The sequence below is a fragment of the Phodopus roborovskii genome, unplaced genomic scaffold (genome assembly GCF_943737965.1).
Source record: "Phodopus roborovskii unplaced genomic scaffold, PHOROB, whole genome shotgun sequence".
Classification (NCBI taxonomy): domain Eukaryota; kingdom Metazoa; phylum Chordata; class Mammalia; order Rodentia; family Cricetidae; genus Phodopus; species Phodopus roborovskii.
The window spans coordinates 11,229,819-11,243,852 of NW_026126549.1; the positions used below are offsets into that span (position 1 = coordinate 11,229,819).

Consider the following 14,034-nt stretch of genomic DNA (forward strand, 5'->3'; position numbering starts at 1 on the left):
TTTGGGACTCTTAACTCAGGTTGTGCTTATGTGACAATGCCTTTGCCAGCAGCACTAAATCCTTGCATGTGCTTATTGAAGGGAGGGTGGCCAGAATTTGCTTAGGATAAGTTTGTGTTGGTACACATTCAAGTAGAGATATAAAAGGCCGACTGAACTGTCTCCCTGCCCTCTCAGGTTATAGTAGTACCTGAGCATTAATTAAATATAGCATTGTGTTTAGATATATGCAAGCATTACAGTAATTTTATAAATTATAGGAAAAGCTCATAAATATGGGTATGAATTATTGATTGGTAGCATAATTGTAACAAAGCAAGAGTGATTACTTGGGTATGACAATAGGTAGTTATGAATGCTCAATATAAAATGATGTGTTGTGTAAGTTTGCATAAGTATATGTTTGTTTAAGTTTATTCTAAAACATAGCTAACTTTTGACAAAATATATAATAAACACAATTTGATTTTTAGATATAATTCAGAGAGTTCATTTGCGGGGTTCCTTCCAAGTGACCCGGGCAGCGTGGGATCATATGAAGAAACAGAATTATGGAAGGTAGAGTTGCCTAAAGTCACCAGAGAGGATTGAAGATTTTTGCACCAAGTGCTCTTAAACAATTGCTTGGTACTGGGGCAAGTATTCTTATACATGTTCAGGCTTTCAAGTGTCATTTAGTGCCCACTTAGTAGGTTTCTATCTTTCTTTCACCACATGCTTTTTGTTATTAATATATTTCCCATGAGCCTTCATCACTTTCGTTGTGTGACACTATTCTTTAGGAGTCAAGATGTGAATCAATGTCTGTTCATCCCAGATAGGGAACCAACAACAGACAGAAGTACAGAAACCAACAAGTTCAACTTGGTAAAACAAAACAATGAGTTTTATTGGAGTTAATTTCAGGAATATGTGTGAGGGGCCACTAATAGGAGCAGAAATGACTCAAAGATGGCTGTATCACCAAAATTCCACCTCAGCATGGGTGGCAGTTCACAAAAACGGGAACCCTGGAGTTCCCTAAATGGCCTGCAGGAAGCTCAACAAGTTGGAGAGTGACTTTCCAAGTGGAGTTGAGCCTCTTCCAGACTGGTCAGGTTGGCCAAAAGCAGCTGTCTTTACTACATATATACCCTTGGGGAGGGCAGGGTTTAGTGAATCCTGTTGATTTCAGGGACTTCCTGGAGTATTTGAGTAGCTTAATGTGCTACCTAGTAGCATGGAATGTTTACCTGCCCTTAGCATGCCCTGTTGCTAACCTCTGTAATCATTGTGTGGCTTAATAAGCATCCTTCCAAGATGAAATATTTTTAGTTTTGGAGGAAATTGCACACAACAACTTCAGAAAGCAGTGTGGGCACTGAAGATTTGCTCACAAACAGAATGCTATTTGAGCACCCAGTAACTGGCTGGACAGAGATGAGCTGCCCTTTCTTCTGATGCGTCCACTTATAATATCCACTCTGATGTCAGGCTCAGCCCTGTAATTTAGGCTTCAGGTAGTTGTAGAAGCAAATTGTTACTGATGCTTTTTTTTTTTTTTTTTTTTTTTTTTTTTTGTGACTTCTATTTTATCTTTGTTTTGACAGTTGAAAGTAAATGATCTGATATATTTGTTCTAAGTAGGGTGAAGTTGGGTTAGGTTTTAAGATGGCATTTAGTATTATCCAGAAACTGAGCAGCCAAGTGGTGACCATTAAGAATTATAACTGAAGCCGGGCATTTGTGGCTCTCGCCTTTAATCCCAGCACTCGGGAGGCAGAGGCAGGCAGATGTCTGAGTTCATGGCTGAGGCTAGCATGGTCTACAGAGTGAGTTCCAGGACAGGCAGGCTCCAAAACAATACAGAGAAACCCTGTCTCGAAAAGCCCCCCCCCAAAAGAATTACAACTGTTCAACCTAATATTTCTTGCTAAAATTTTAATTTACATGTTGCTAGTTTTATATCTCTAAATATTGTTGGTCTTGATTTAGTATATAAACATCGTTGTTGTTCAGGGATTCTATGTACTTGAATCCTATAGTTGAGTTTTGAAATAGCACATTTCAATCAACATTATTCTAATTATATGACTCACAGCTGGGAGAAGTGAAGGATGTTATGTGCAACATCAGGATAGAGTCAGGGCTTCAGTGTTAGTGAAACATGGGAGAGATGATGTTGAAGGGGTTGTTTTCCTTTAGGATCCTTATGACTTCCTCAGCTTCTGGGATATATGGCAACTTTGGCCAGGCAAATTACAGTGCTGCGAAGATGGGCGTTCTGGGCCTCTGCAATACCCTGGCAATTGAAGGCAGGAAAAACAACATTCACTGTAACACCATTGCCCCCAATGCTGGGTCACGGATGACAGAGACTGTGCTGCCAAAAGGTGAGTGTGCCCCGGCCCTGCACTTCTGTCACGTGTATGTGTGTGGCGTAAGCTCGGCAAAAGGATTTGATTTTCTGAATCCTTACAAGAAAATTTCTTTCCAGTTTCAAAAGCATTTTGTGTAATTTGTTGAAAAATTCAGAGTATAGAGGAAAGGATGAAAAGTGAGTATCAATTTCATCATAGAAGTGAACTTTCATCCTTTTTCTCTGCATAGTTAGATGCACACATCTATTTCTTTAGACAGGATAATAACACTCTTACTATTTTATAATTACTACACAGTTATTTATTGTAATAATAGTTTACTTACACATAATATATAAAATGTAATGTGAAATCATGGCATAAGTATAAAATGTGACATGCTTTATTTTTAGAGCAGTTTAGCTTTATAGGAAAATTGGGCAGTGTGTTTCCTTTCATGGTTTCCTGTTCATGCTTGTGGTGTCTCGTTATAATTGATGAACCAGTACTGATTTATTTGTAGTTATGTTAGGGTTCACCTTGTCATGTGCAGCCATAATACATAACCTTATGTGTCACTTTTACTGTATCATACAGAATTCACCTGTGCCTCACTTACTCCTCCCCTTTTCCTTCTGGATGCCTCTGGGGGGGGGGGAGAGGTTATTGAACCTCATGTATTATTTGGACATATTCCATGGTAGAAGAGTACCACAGTTTGTAATTACTTAAACCTTTTGGTTACTTCTTGTTTTTGTTAATTGTGACTAAAGCTACTGCACTAGGTAGTTTTTAATGTTAACTTGACACAGGCAGCAATCATTGGGAAGACAGAAACCCAACTGTGAAAATGCCCAGATTGGCTTGTAGAGCATTTTTTGATTAAAGATTGATGTTGGTGGGCACATCCCAAATGAGTGGGTGTTATCACCTCTGGGCAGGTTGTCTTGGATGGTATAAGAAAGCAGGCTGAGGTATAAGAAAGAGCCATGAGGAACAAGCCAGTGAGGGGTACTCCTTTGTGGCCTCTACATCAGGACCTGCCTCAAGGTTCCTGCCCTGACTTCCCTGGATTATACAGGTGTGCATCACCATACTTGGCTTCACTCCTGTTTCACTTTGCCTTTGGTATCAGAAGTGTGTGGTGACCCAGCCTCCATCAGGAGTTATGGTGACCCAGCCTCCATCAGGAGCGCGTGGTGACCCAGCCTCCATCAGGAGTGCATGGTGACCCAGCCTCCATCAGGAGTGCGTGGTGACCCAGCCTCCATCAGGAGTTGTGTGACCCAGCCTCCATCAGGAGCGTGTGGTGACCCAGCCTCCATCAGGAGCGCGTGGTGACCCAGCCTCCATCAGGAGTTGTGTGACCCAGCCTCCATCAGGAGCGTGTGGTGACCCAGCCTCCATCAGGAGCGCGTGGTGACCCAGCCTCCATCAGGAGTGTGTGGTGACCCAGCCTCCATCAGGAGTGTGTGGTGACCCAGCCTCCATCAGGAGTGTGTGGTGACCCAGCCTCCATCAGGAGTGTGTGGTGACCCAGCCTCCATCAGGAGTTGTGGTGACCCAGCCTCCATCAGGAGTTGTGTGACCCAGCCTCCATCAGGAGTGCGTGGTGACCCAGCCTCCATCAGGAGCGCGTGGTGACCCAGCCTCCATCAGGAGTTATGGTGACCCAGCCTCCATCAGGAGCGCGTGGTGACCCAGCCTCCATCAGGAGTTGTGGTGACCCAGCCTCCATCAAGAGTTGTGGTGACCCAGCCTCCATCAGGAGTTATGGTGACCCAGCCTCCATCAGGAGCGCGTGGTGACCCAGCCTCCATCAGGAGTTGTGGTGACCCAGCCTCCATCAAGAGTTGTGGTGACCCAGCCTCCATCAGGAGTTGTGGTGACCCAGCCTCTAGTGCATTGCTTCTTCATTTCCGTTACAGTGATTTTGATTCACAAAGCATTTTCTTTCTTTGTAAATTTTTTCTTTACATATATTATCATATAAAATAATCGGTCACATTACATTTCATACTTTATATGAAGTATTTTGATCTTTTGTACCCTCATGTCCTCCTTTGTTAACCCTTATGCACCCCTTCTTGTTTCATGTATTTTTTTCTTCAGTCTAGATTCTTCTTATGAAAGATAACGTAATACTTGCCTTTCTTTGGCTTGTTTTCTTTGGTATCCATCTGTCTCTGTGTATTGTTTCTTTTTTATTAGAGCCCTTAGCATATTAGTCAGTTGTCTTATCTTCCCAGTTTGATAATTTCTAAGTTTCTGCTGGTTTTGCACCTGGCTCTGCCACCTGCTCCTCAGCCTGTACGCTTGTTGCCTTTTAGTATGACTCTTTTTTTTTTTTTTTTGCTTTAAATTTGAACACGATGCTTTAGGTAATATGAACTGAGGCAAATTGATCTTTGTATGAGATCTCTTTCTTTATATTGTTAGGAGTTAGGCTATGCATATTCTTTGCTTTAGGTGTAGGTATCAAATCCATTTTTTTTTCATTTTTTTGTGCCTTTTTTAGCTTCCTCCATTAGTTTATCTGATATCTCCATTCCCACTGCATGAGTTATATTCTGTCTGTCTGTGTTTATTTTATATCCTGATCGAAGTTCTCTCCCACTTCTCCTCCCAGTTTGCCCCATCTGCCTCCCCCACCATGTACTCCTCCTCCATTTTTATTCATAAAAAGGCAGACTTCTCATGGATGTCCACGGAGCATGGTATATCAGGTTGTAGTGTGAGACTAAGCACCTCCCAATGTATTCTGTTTGAAGAAGGCGACCCAGTATGAGGAATAGGGTTGCAAAAGCCAGTAAAAGAATCCAACAGCCCCTGCTTTCACTGCAAAGAGATCCACAAGTAGGCCAAGCTACACAACTGTCACATATATTCAGAGGGCCTCCATCAGTCCCATGCAGGCTCCCTGTTGTTCAGTCTCTGTGAGCTCCTATGAGCCCAGGTTAGTTGATCCTGTAATGTCTTTGACTTGTCTAGCTCCTACAATCCTTCCTTCCTCACTTCAGGATTCCCTGAGCTTGGCCTACTGTTTGACTGTGGGTCTCTGCATCTGTTTCTATAAGTTGCTGGATGAAGACTCTGATGACAATTGGGGTAGGCATCCATCTATGAGTATAGCAGAATCACCGTTAGGCATCATTACATTGACTTTTTTCTCCAGTCATGTTTGGTTCTCTCCTAGGTCTCTGGGCCATCCAGCCTCTGGGTCCTGGTGCTCTAGGCAGTGTCAAGGGTGGACTCACTCTCACGGCATGGGTCAAGACTGAATTGGTCTTTGATTGGCCACTCCCACAATCTCTGTGTCACCCTTACTCCAGCAATCCCATAGGCAAGATAGACTGTAGGTCAAAGATTATGTGGCTGGGTTGCTGTCCCAGTCCCTCCACTGGTAGTCATTGTTTTTTTAACAGCTGAGTAATACCCCATTGTGTTAGTGTACCACATTTTCTTTATCCATTCTTCAGTTGAGGAACACTAGGTTATTTCTAGGATTGGCTATTATGACTTACACTACTGTGAACATAGTTGAGCAAGTACCCTTGTGATATGACTGAGTATCCTTTGGGTGTATGCCCAAGAGTGGTATAGCTGGGTCTTGGGGAAGATTGATTCCCAATTTTTTGAGAAACCACCATATTGATTTCCAAAGTGGCTGTACAATTTTGCATTCCCAGCAGCAGTGGAGGAGTGTTCCCCTTTCTCCACATCCACAGCATAAGCTGTCATCAGTGTTTTTTTATCTTAGCCATCCTGACAGGTATTTGCATTTCCCTGATGGTTAAGAATGCTGGACATTTCTTTAAACATTTCTCAGCCATTTGAAATTCTTCTGTTAAGAATTCTTTGTTTAGATCTGTACTCCCTTTTAAAAATTGGATTATTTGATTTGTTGATGTCTAATTTGGGGATCTGCAGGCTGCTGTTTTGTCCTATTGTCAGTGTCTTTTGTTTTATAGCAGCTTTTCAGTTTCACGATGTCCAATTTATTACTTGTTGATCTTAGTGCCTGCACTGTTGGTGTTCTATTTAGGAAGTCGTCTCCTATTCCAATGCATTCAAGGCTATTTCCCACTTTCTCTACTACGAGGTTCAGCATATCTGGATTTTTGTTGAGGTCTTTGACCCACTTGTACTTGAATTTTGTACATAGTGATAGAGAATAGATCTATTTGTATTCTTTCACATGCTGACCGATGTCAAGTTATACCAGAACCATTGGTTGAATATGCTTTCTTTTTTTATTGTATAATTTTGACTTATTTGTCAAAAATCAGGTGTCCATACATGTGTGAATTTACATATGAATCTTCAATTTGATTCCATTGATTTTTATTGTCTTTTTATGCTAATACAATGTGGTTTTTATTACTATAGCCTTGTAGTAGATCTTGAAATCAGGGATAGTGATGTCTCTGGAAGTTCTTTATTGTACAGATTGTTTTAGCTATCCTGGGTTTTTTGTTTTTCCCTATGAAGTTGAGTATTGTTCTTTAAAGGTCTGTGAAGAATTGTGTTGGGATTTTGATGGGGATTGCATTGAATCTGTAGATTGCTTCTGGTAAGATTGCCATTTTTACCAGGTTGATTGTATCGATTCATGAGTGTGGGAGATCTTTCTGTCTTCTGATATCTTCTCCAATTTCTTTCTTCAAAGACTTGAATTGTTCCATACAGGTCTTTTACTTGCTTGGTTAGAGTTACACTAAGATATTTTATATTATTTGTAGCTATTGTGAAGGGTGTTGTTTCCCTGGTTTCTTTCTCAGCCAGTTTATTGTTTGTGTATAGGAGGGCTACTGATTATTTTGGGTTAATCTTGTATGCAGCCACTTCACTAAAGGTGTTTATCATCTGTAGGAGTTCTCTGGTAGATTTTTGGAGGTCACTTATGTATACTATCATACCATCTGTAAATAGTGATATTTTGACTTTTTCCTTTCTACTTTGTATCCCCGTGATCTCCTTTAGTTGTCTTATTTAGCTAGAACTTCAAGTACTATATTGAATAGATGTGGAGAAAGTGGACAATGTTGTCTTGTTCCTGATTTTAGTGGAATTGCTTTGAGTTTCTCTCCATGTAATTTGATGTTGGCTATCAGCTTGCTGTCTACTGCTTTTTATTATATGTAAGTATGTATCTTGTAACTTTGATCTCTTCAAGCACTTGTGCTTGCCCTTTTGTTAATTTGGGTTTCCTTAGAGACTCTGTTAGATAGAGTTTGTGTCTTGGAACACTCAGATATGTAATCTGTTGTTGCTACATTAGATATGGCTGTGCAGTATTGAGGAGTGGAAGCATTCTATACTTTTATGATGATTAACTTTCTATTTTTTAAAGTGTGTCAGAGTCCAAGTTTGGAACCATCAGAGGTCTCAAGTTCTGATAAGTTATGATTTCATTTACATTTGACTTGAGATATTAATGCTTTGATTTATTTAATGTGACCCACACTGGTCACTCAAAAGTGTATTGTTCAGTTTGTAAGTTTTGTGTGTGTCTGTGGTTTCTCTTGCTATTCATCTTGAGTATTATCTCACTATGATCTGAGAAGGCAGGAGGAATCAGTTCTTTTGTATTTTTGAGACTTCCTTCCTGTCCTAAAATGTGATGTATTTTAGAGGAACTTCTGTGGGTTGCAGTGAAGAATGTATATTCTGCATCTGTTAGATGGGCATTTTGTAAGTCATTTTTAAGTGTATTGGGTCCATAGTACAGATTGTATCTGAGTTTTTAAATTGGTTACCTGTCTATATAAATTACCTGTTGATGAGAAGGGTGTTGAAGTCACCCACTCTTATTTTATTGGTACCTATCTGACTTTTTATGTTCGTTAGTGTTTGTTTTGTCTGTGCATGTACATTTATGATTGTTATGTATTCTTTTCTTCCTTTTTCCATTTTCCATGTGTGTGTGTGTATGGTGTGCATTTGTTTGCATATGCATGCTATGCTTTTAAATGTGTGGATGTGGGTGTGCATGTGCATGTGAAGACCCCAGGCTGATGCTGTGAGTCGACTACCCGACATCTTATACATCGAGGCAGCGCCTCTCAAATCAAATCCTGAGCTTGCCGGTATAGCTAGCCTTGCTAGCCAGCTTGTGCAGGCACAAGCACTTTATGCTGCTGAGCTGTTTCCCCAGTCCCATGTTCTTTATGTGTTGTCTATGTTGCTAATGTGTTGTGCTGGTCTTTGCCCCTTCTGACTGCTCTTGGTTTGAAGTTTACTTTTTCTGTAATTATCACATCTGCACTGGTGTATGCCTAGCTTATGCTTGTTTGGTAAGTTGACATAGAGTGTTTCTTAACTGTGTGTCTTTGCCAGTGAGGTTTATTCCAGAGAGACAACAAAGGAAGCATAGTGTTCTAAAACTCAGTGAATCCTCACATTTTAATTGGGAAATTAAGGGTATTTACATTTTGGATTTCTGAGAGAGGTTTTCTGATGCTTTTGATTTCATTGTTTCTCTGTTTGTTGGACTGTTGTTTATTTCTTCCTGACTTACTATTGTGGTCCTCCTCTTCCTCATCTTCATCACCCTCAGGGGTTTGTTGGTTTATATATAGTGTTGGTATGATGGACTGTTTCTTAGTTCTTTGTTCATCTTTTGTTTCTGCCATGCAGTTTTTCCCCCCTGTGTTCTCTTGGTTGAGACTTTCTTCATTTTCTGTGTTTAGGCTTCCTTTAAGTTTCTTTTGTAATAACTGCATCCCTGATGCTTGAGCAACAAAGTAACAGTTTTTTTTTTTTTTTTTTCAGAAGAAAAATAGAATTGCCTAGGCAAAGATTGGCAAGCAAAACTGCATGTAGCATGCAATTACATTTTATATCAAAATTTTTGCTGGACAGTGGTGGCACATACCTTTTATTCTAGCACTCAGGAGGCAGAGGCAGACAGATCTCTGTGAGTTTGAGGCTAGCTTGGTCTACAGAGTGAGTTCCAGAACAGCCAGGATTACACAGAGAAGCCCTGTCTCAAAAACCCAGAAAGCAAACCTTTTTTTTTTTTTTTTTCCATCTAAGTATAATTGTATTTGGTTGTCAATTAAATATTACACTCAACACAATCCTTTAGGTACAGTTATAATGTGTCATAAACAAATAAGTTATTACAGGTTATAGTCATTTCTTATTTGAACTTGGTACATCTTAGTACCACAGGCAGGGGAAGTACTTTAAATTACTAGCTTACTGATGAAGACCCAGGAGTAGTAGAGTTGAGTCTTGTGCCTGCAGAGCCACCATTGAAGTCCAGGTCTTTGCTTTCATTTTCTGCACTTGTACACTGCTCGGAGAAGCGCAGTGGGAGGTCATTCTTACAGTTTTCCTCTCCTGTACAGCTGTAGTTCCCTCTTAGTCATTATCTGTGCTGACACTTGCCAAAGATGCTAGTTTCCTAGGTTCTTGTTAAACAGTTCATAGAGTCTTATTAAACAGCAAGCTGAGTTAAAGGACCCTGTGAGTGAGTGGTACCTAAGATTGCCAATTTTTGTTTTATTTTTCTCAACAGTTCTTGCCTAGGCAGCTCAGGTAAAAAAAAAAAAAATTTTTTTTCAGTGAATATATGCAACCCGTTATTGAAAGGCACATGTGAAGTCTGTGATTGGAAAAACCTGAGAGTATGTTAGGTTTTTCTCAGCTGGGATGAAAAAGTGCTAAAAGCTTTTAAGCTTAGATTAATTATCTGTATAATAATTTCGTTCACATTTATTTTAAAAGTCTCTGATTATTGATGTAAAATACTTTCAGAAAGTAAAAGGAAAATGATTTCTGAAACCTCTATGTGCCCTTACTTATAGATGTTCTTGTATTTATTTCAGATATTATTGACGCCCTGAAGCCAGAGTATGTGTCCCCTCTGGTACTTTGGCTTTGCCATGAGAGCTGTGAGGAAAATGGTGGTTTATTTGAGGTATTTTGAAACTTTGTTCTTTTTCTAAAGCATTGTTAATGTTATTAGATTTTTAAAAGATTGTATATTAGTATTTCCCAAATGTGTACATTTAGAAAAATCTGTATTAGTTGAATCACTTAATTTGTCAGATATCATATATATATATATGTTGTTAAGGAACAAGTGTTAAACCAGGAAATGTGATAAACACTGTTTACACTGTTATCCCAGCACTCTGGAGGAGGCTGAGGTAGGAAAGTGTGAGTTTGTGTTCTGTTGTGACTACGCGACTACATAGCAAGACATTGTTTTAAACAGGCAAGTGTGGATCCATGACCACCCCCCTTGTTTTGTTTTTAAGAAAGTGACATTATCATTTAAACTCTTTTTTTTTTCATAGCTGTCCATTTTTACTATTTCTCCCTAATTGCAATATGGTTGATTTGATTTGTTTAGTAAAATATAGAAAATCTCATTGATTTAAGAAGCTGAATGATAAAGCAGGCGTTTAAACTCAACTAGGCCAGAATGTGAATGTTTGACCTAGCACTCGCTAGCTCAAAGTGTTATGGTGTGAATTAATCCTGCAGAACTTTAGTTTTCTTGGGGTCTTTGTGACAACCACAAATTATTAAAACCCTTGGCATGGGAGCCTAGTATTTCCTTTTTCCAATTTTAGTTATAAATAATGTTTGAGTATGACAGATCAATTAATACAGCTTGTTTATTTTAAATTCAGCAGTAAGCTTTTCTATTTTCTCCTACTATGAAGCTTTCTATGTTTATTATAAAGACAAAATTGACACATAGACCACCATTTGTTGGAATCATTTGTATTACCAGGGGTTAGATTTAAGGTCTTGTGCAAGGAAAGGGCTCTGTCACCATCTTAGTTCTATTGTGTTTATATTTTTATTTTTAGATAGGTTCTTACCTAGGCCAGCATTTAACTTAGTTTGTAGCCCCAGGTAGGCCTTGAACTTGAGCTCCTCCTGCCTCAGGGGTTCAGGTAGGCAGAATTATAGATGTGCATCACTAGATCTGGCTAATTTACATATTTTTATATCCATTTGTGTTTGATCCCTTATTTTAGCCTAAATTGTTGTATATTAGACCTTTCTTTACCCCATTTTTGATACTCTGGCAACAACGAACCTAGAATATATAGACTGTAGCATTGAAAATACTTCTTAATAGCATAAGAAGCTGCCTCAGTTTGAAGTAATTATTATTAGCCAATTTCATTTGAATTAAAAGCTGATAAATGAGTTAAGGAGAAAAGGTCTCTATATATTTGGGCACAGCTATGTGTTCCACCTTGTAATCATACCAACTGAACGTAAGTTATAGAAACTAGATTTAGAAAGAATTTTGCACCCTTAATTTTAGAGAATAGAAAAATTTAATGATATTGAGGTACTTACAATTTGATATTTGGTCTGACCTCTTTTTACCTAGCTAAGAACCAAAATATTACTTACTTCTTTATAGTTACATTATTATTAACTGTACAAAATAATATATCATCTTTGTAGAAATCTTAAATACATAGGAATGTGAATAGGAAAAAATGAAAACCATACATTGTTACTATCCAGAGAACTACTACTAATTTTTAAAAATATCTCTTTCCAGTCTTCTATTATGTGTGCATTTTACAAAGACTATTCTTTCAGATGGATAGTTTATATACATTCTCATCTCTGTAATCATACAACTGAGATCATGCATACATTTAAAGTCTTATGTTATTTTCTCTTACTATATATGGACTTTTTAAAACTGAGTAACATTTGATATATACAATTGAAAAAATATAGTAAGAAATAACTGTAATAACCTGAGTTTAAACTTGAAAGTATGCTTTGCTCAGTTCTGATGGATTCCTGGAGTTGGTAGTAGTAGATGCAGATTGATCCAATTGGTGAGGTTATTTTGGCCCCTGATTAAGAGTTTGTAGTTTGCTTCTTCACTCATAGTATAGTTAAAGGAGATGTTATTACCATATTGCTGGAGAAACACCTCAGTCAGGAAAGGTTGTCCAGAGTTAGAGATACTGACCCTTAAACACCTTCTAAAGACCTAAAGGGCAACCAGAGGAAAGGCTTAGTAAGATTCTAATGAGATGGCAAGAACAGGAAGTCAGGCCAATGGAGAAAGGATAAAGAACCAGTTGCTATGAGAAGATCTGCTCATAGTGTTTGCTGAGGTGGGCAGCGGAAGCTGTGTTTTGCCCAGAATGGCTTGAGCCTTTAGCAGGAAAAATGTCTTCCAGCTCGCAGAGGAAAATAACCATGTTTTGTTATGTTGACTTGGACTTTGTCATCAGCTTAGGTGATTCTATGTGGTCCCAAATGTAGAATGAATGTTTAGGAAGAAATATCCAACCATATCATTTACCTGAAAGCTTTGAGTCAGTCAGAAAGGTGCCCTGTGCTGGTTTGCTTTTAAGTAACCAGTGACAAACAATTTGAGGATTATTCATTGAAAGGCCAGTGTTGGAAAGTTTTAAGTTGCCTTTTGAAAACCTCTTTCCCGAATTCCTCATTGTCCTTGCCTGTGGTCAAACTGAAGCTGATTAATCAACCATTAATTGGACATATTATAAAAAGTGTGAGCATAGTGTTTTGGTTAGGGTTTCTATTGCTATGAAGGGATACCATGACCATGGCAACTCTTATAAAGGAAAACATTTAATTGGACTGGCATACAGTTCAGAGGTGTAATCCATTATCTCAATGGCAGGAAACATGGCAGCATATAGGCAGACATAGTGCTGCAGAGGTAGTTGGTCTGCAGGCAGCAGCAGCAGGAGACTGTTTGACACACTTGGTATAACTTGAGCATATTAGGACCTCAAAGCCCACACCTACAATGGCATACTTCCACCAACAAGGCTACATCTCTTCCAACAAACCTCCTAATAGTGCCATGCTCAATGGGCCGAAAATTCAAACACATGAGTCTATGGGGGTCAAATCACCACACATAGCTCTACTAAGGTGTCTGGTACTGATGTTTCTTCTGTTATGCATGAGGAATTTCAGGAAGTTCTGGCCAATAGTAGTGTGTGAAAATATGAGTTTCTTTAATCAGATACTTGTCTTTCCTAAAGCTTACTTGAATGACCTCTAAAATATTGCAGAAATAAAACACATATTTTCCTATGGAAATGAGGGTGCGGTCCTTTACCTTATCTCAGCCACATGCAACCCCACAGGGTTGCCGGCTGCAGGCTTCTGCTTTGATGCAAAGGCTTGGAGCAGGGGGTTTGTGCAGTGCTATATGCGTTGTTCATTGTCATCTAGCATCCTAGAGCTCCTCATAATTAAAATGCTCTCTTAATGATTTACATTAATGATATGCTTTTCCCTTTTTATCAGGTCGGAGGAGGCTGGATTGGAAAATGTAAGTCTCTGTTGGGTTTTGCCTTGTGATATTTTTTTTTTTTTAATTTTATAGCCTATTGAGCCAGTAGAGATGGATAAATATCTTGTCAAATGCCTAATCACTAGTGTACACATGCTCAGACTTGAATTCTGTTCCAGCAAAATATATTAAAGCATGGGACTTATCCTTCAGGCCTCCTGTACTTTTAAGGACCTGTATGCTATCCCTATAGGTAGCACTTGGTTTATCTTAACCACTTCTGTCTGATACTGTAGTTTCTTTTTGTTGGCATTCCATGTTCTTCTTGCTGAATAGTGAGTTAGAGAGAGAGAGAGAGAGAGAGAGAGAGAGAGGAGAGAGAGCTATCTGAAGGTGGGAGGAGCCTATTCTAGATGG

At 39.1% G+C, this 14,034-nt stretch overlaps 1 protein-coding gene across 1 annotated transcript in view; it reads left to right on the forward strand.

Annotated features, from left to right (window-relative positions):
• The window catches only part of Hsd17b4 (hydroxysteroid 17-beta dehydrogenase 4), a 74,780-nt gene that overhangs the window by 21,112 nt on the left and 39,634 nt on the right, over positions 1 to 14,034 (forward strand). Inside the window, exons 7-10 of the mRNA XM_051200734.1 lie at positions 474 to 558; positions 2,185 to 2,372; positions 10,175 to 10,266; positions 13,632 to 13,656. Coding sequence (XP_051056691.1) covers positions 474 to 558; positions 2,185 to 2,372; positions 10,175 to 10,266; positions 13,632 to 13,656 — 390 coding nt within the window. The remainder of the gene's footprint in view (positions 1 to 473; positions 559 to 2,184; positions 2,373 to 10,174; positions 10,267 to 13,631; positions 13,657 to 14,034) is intronic.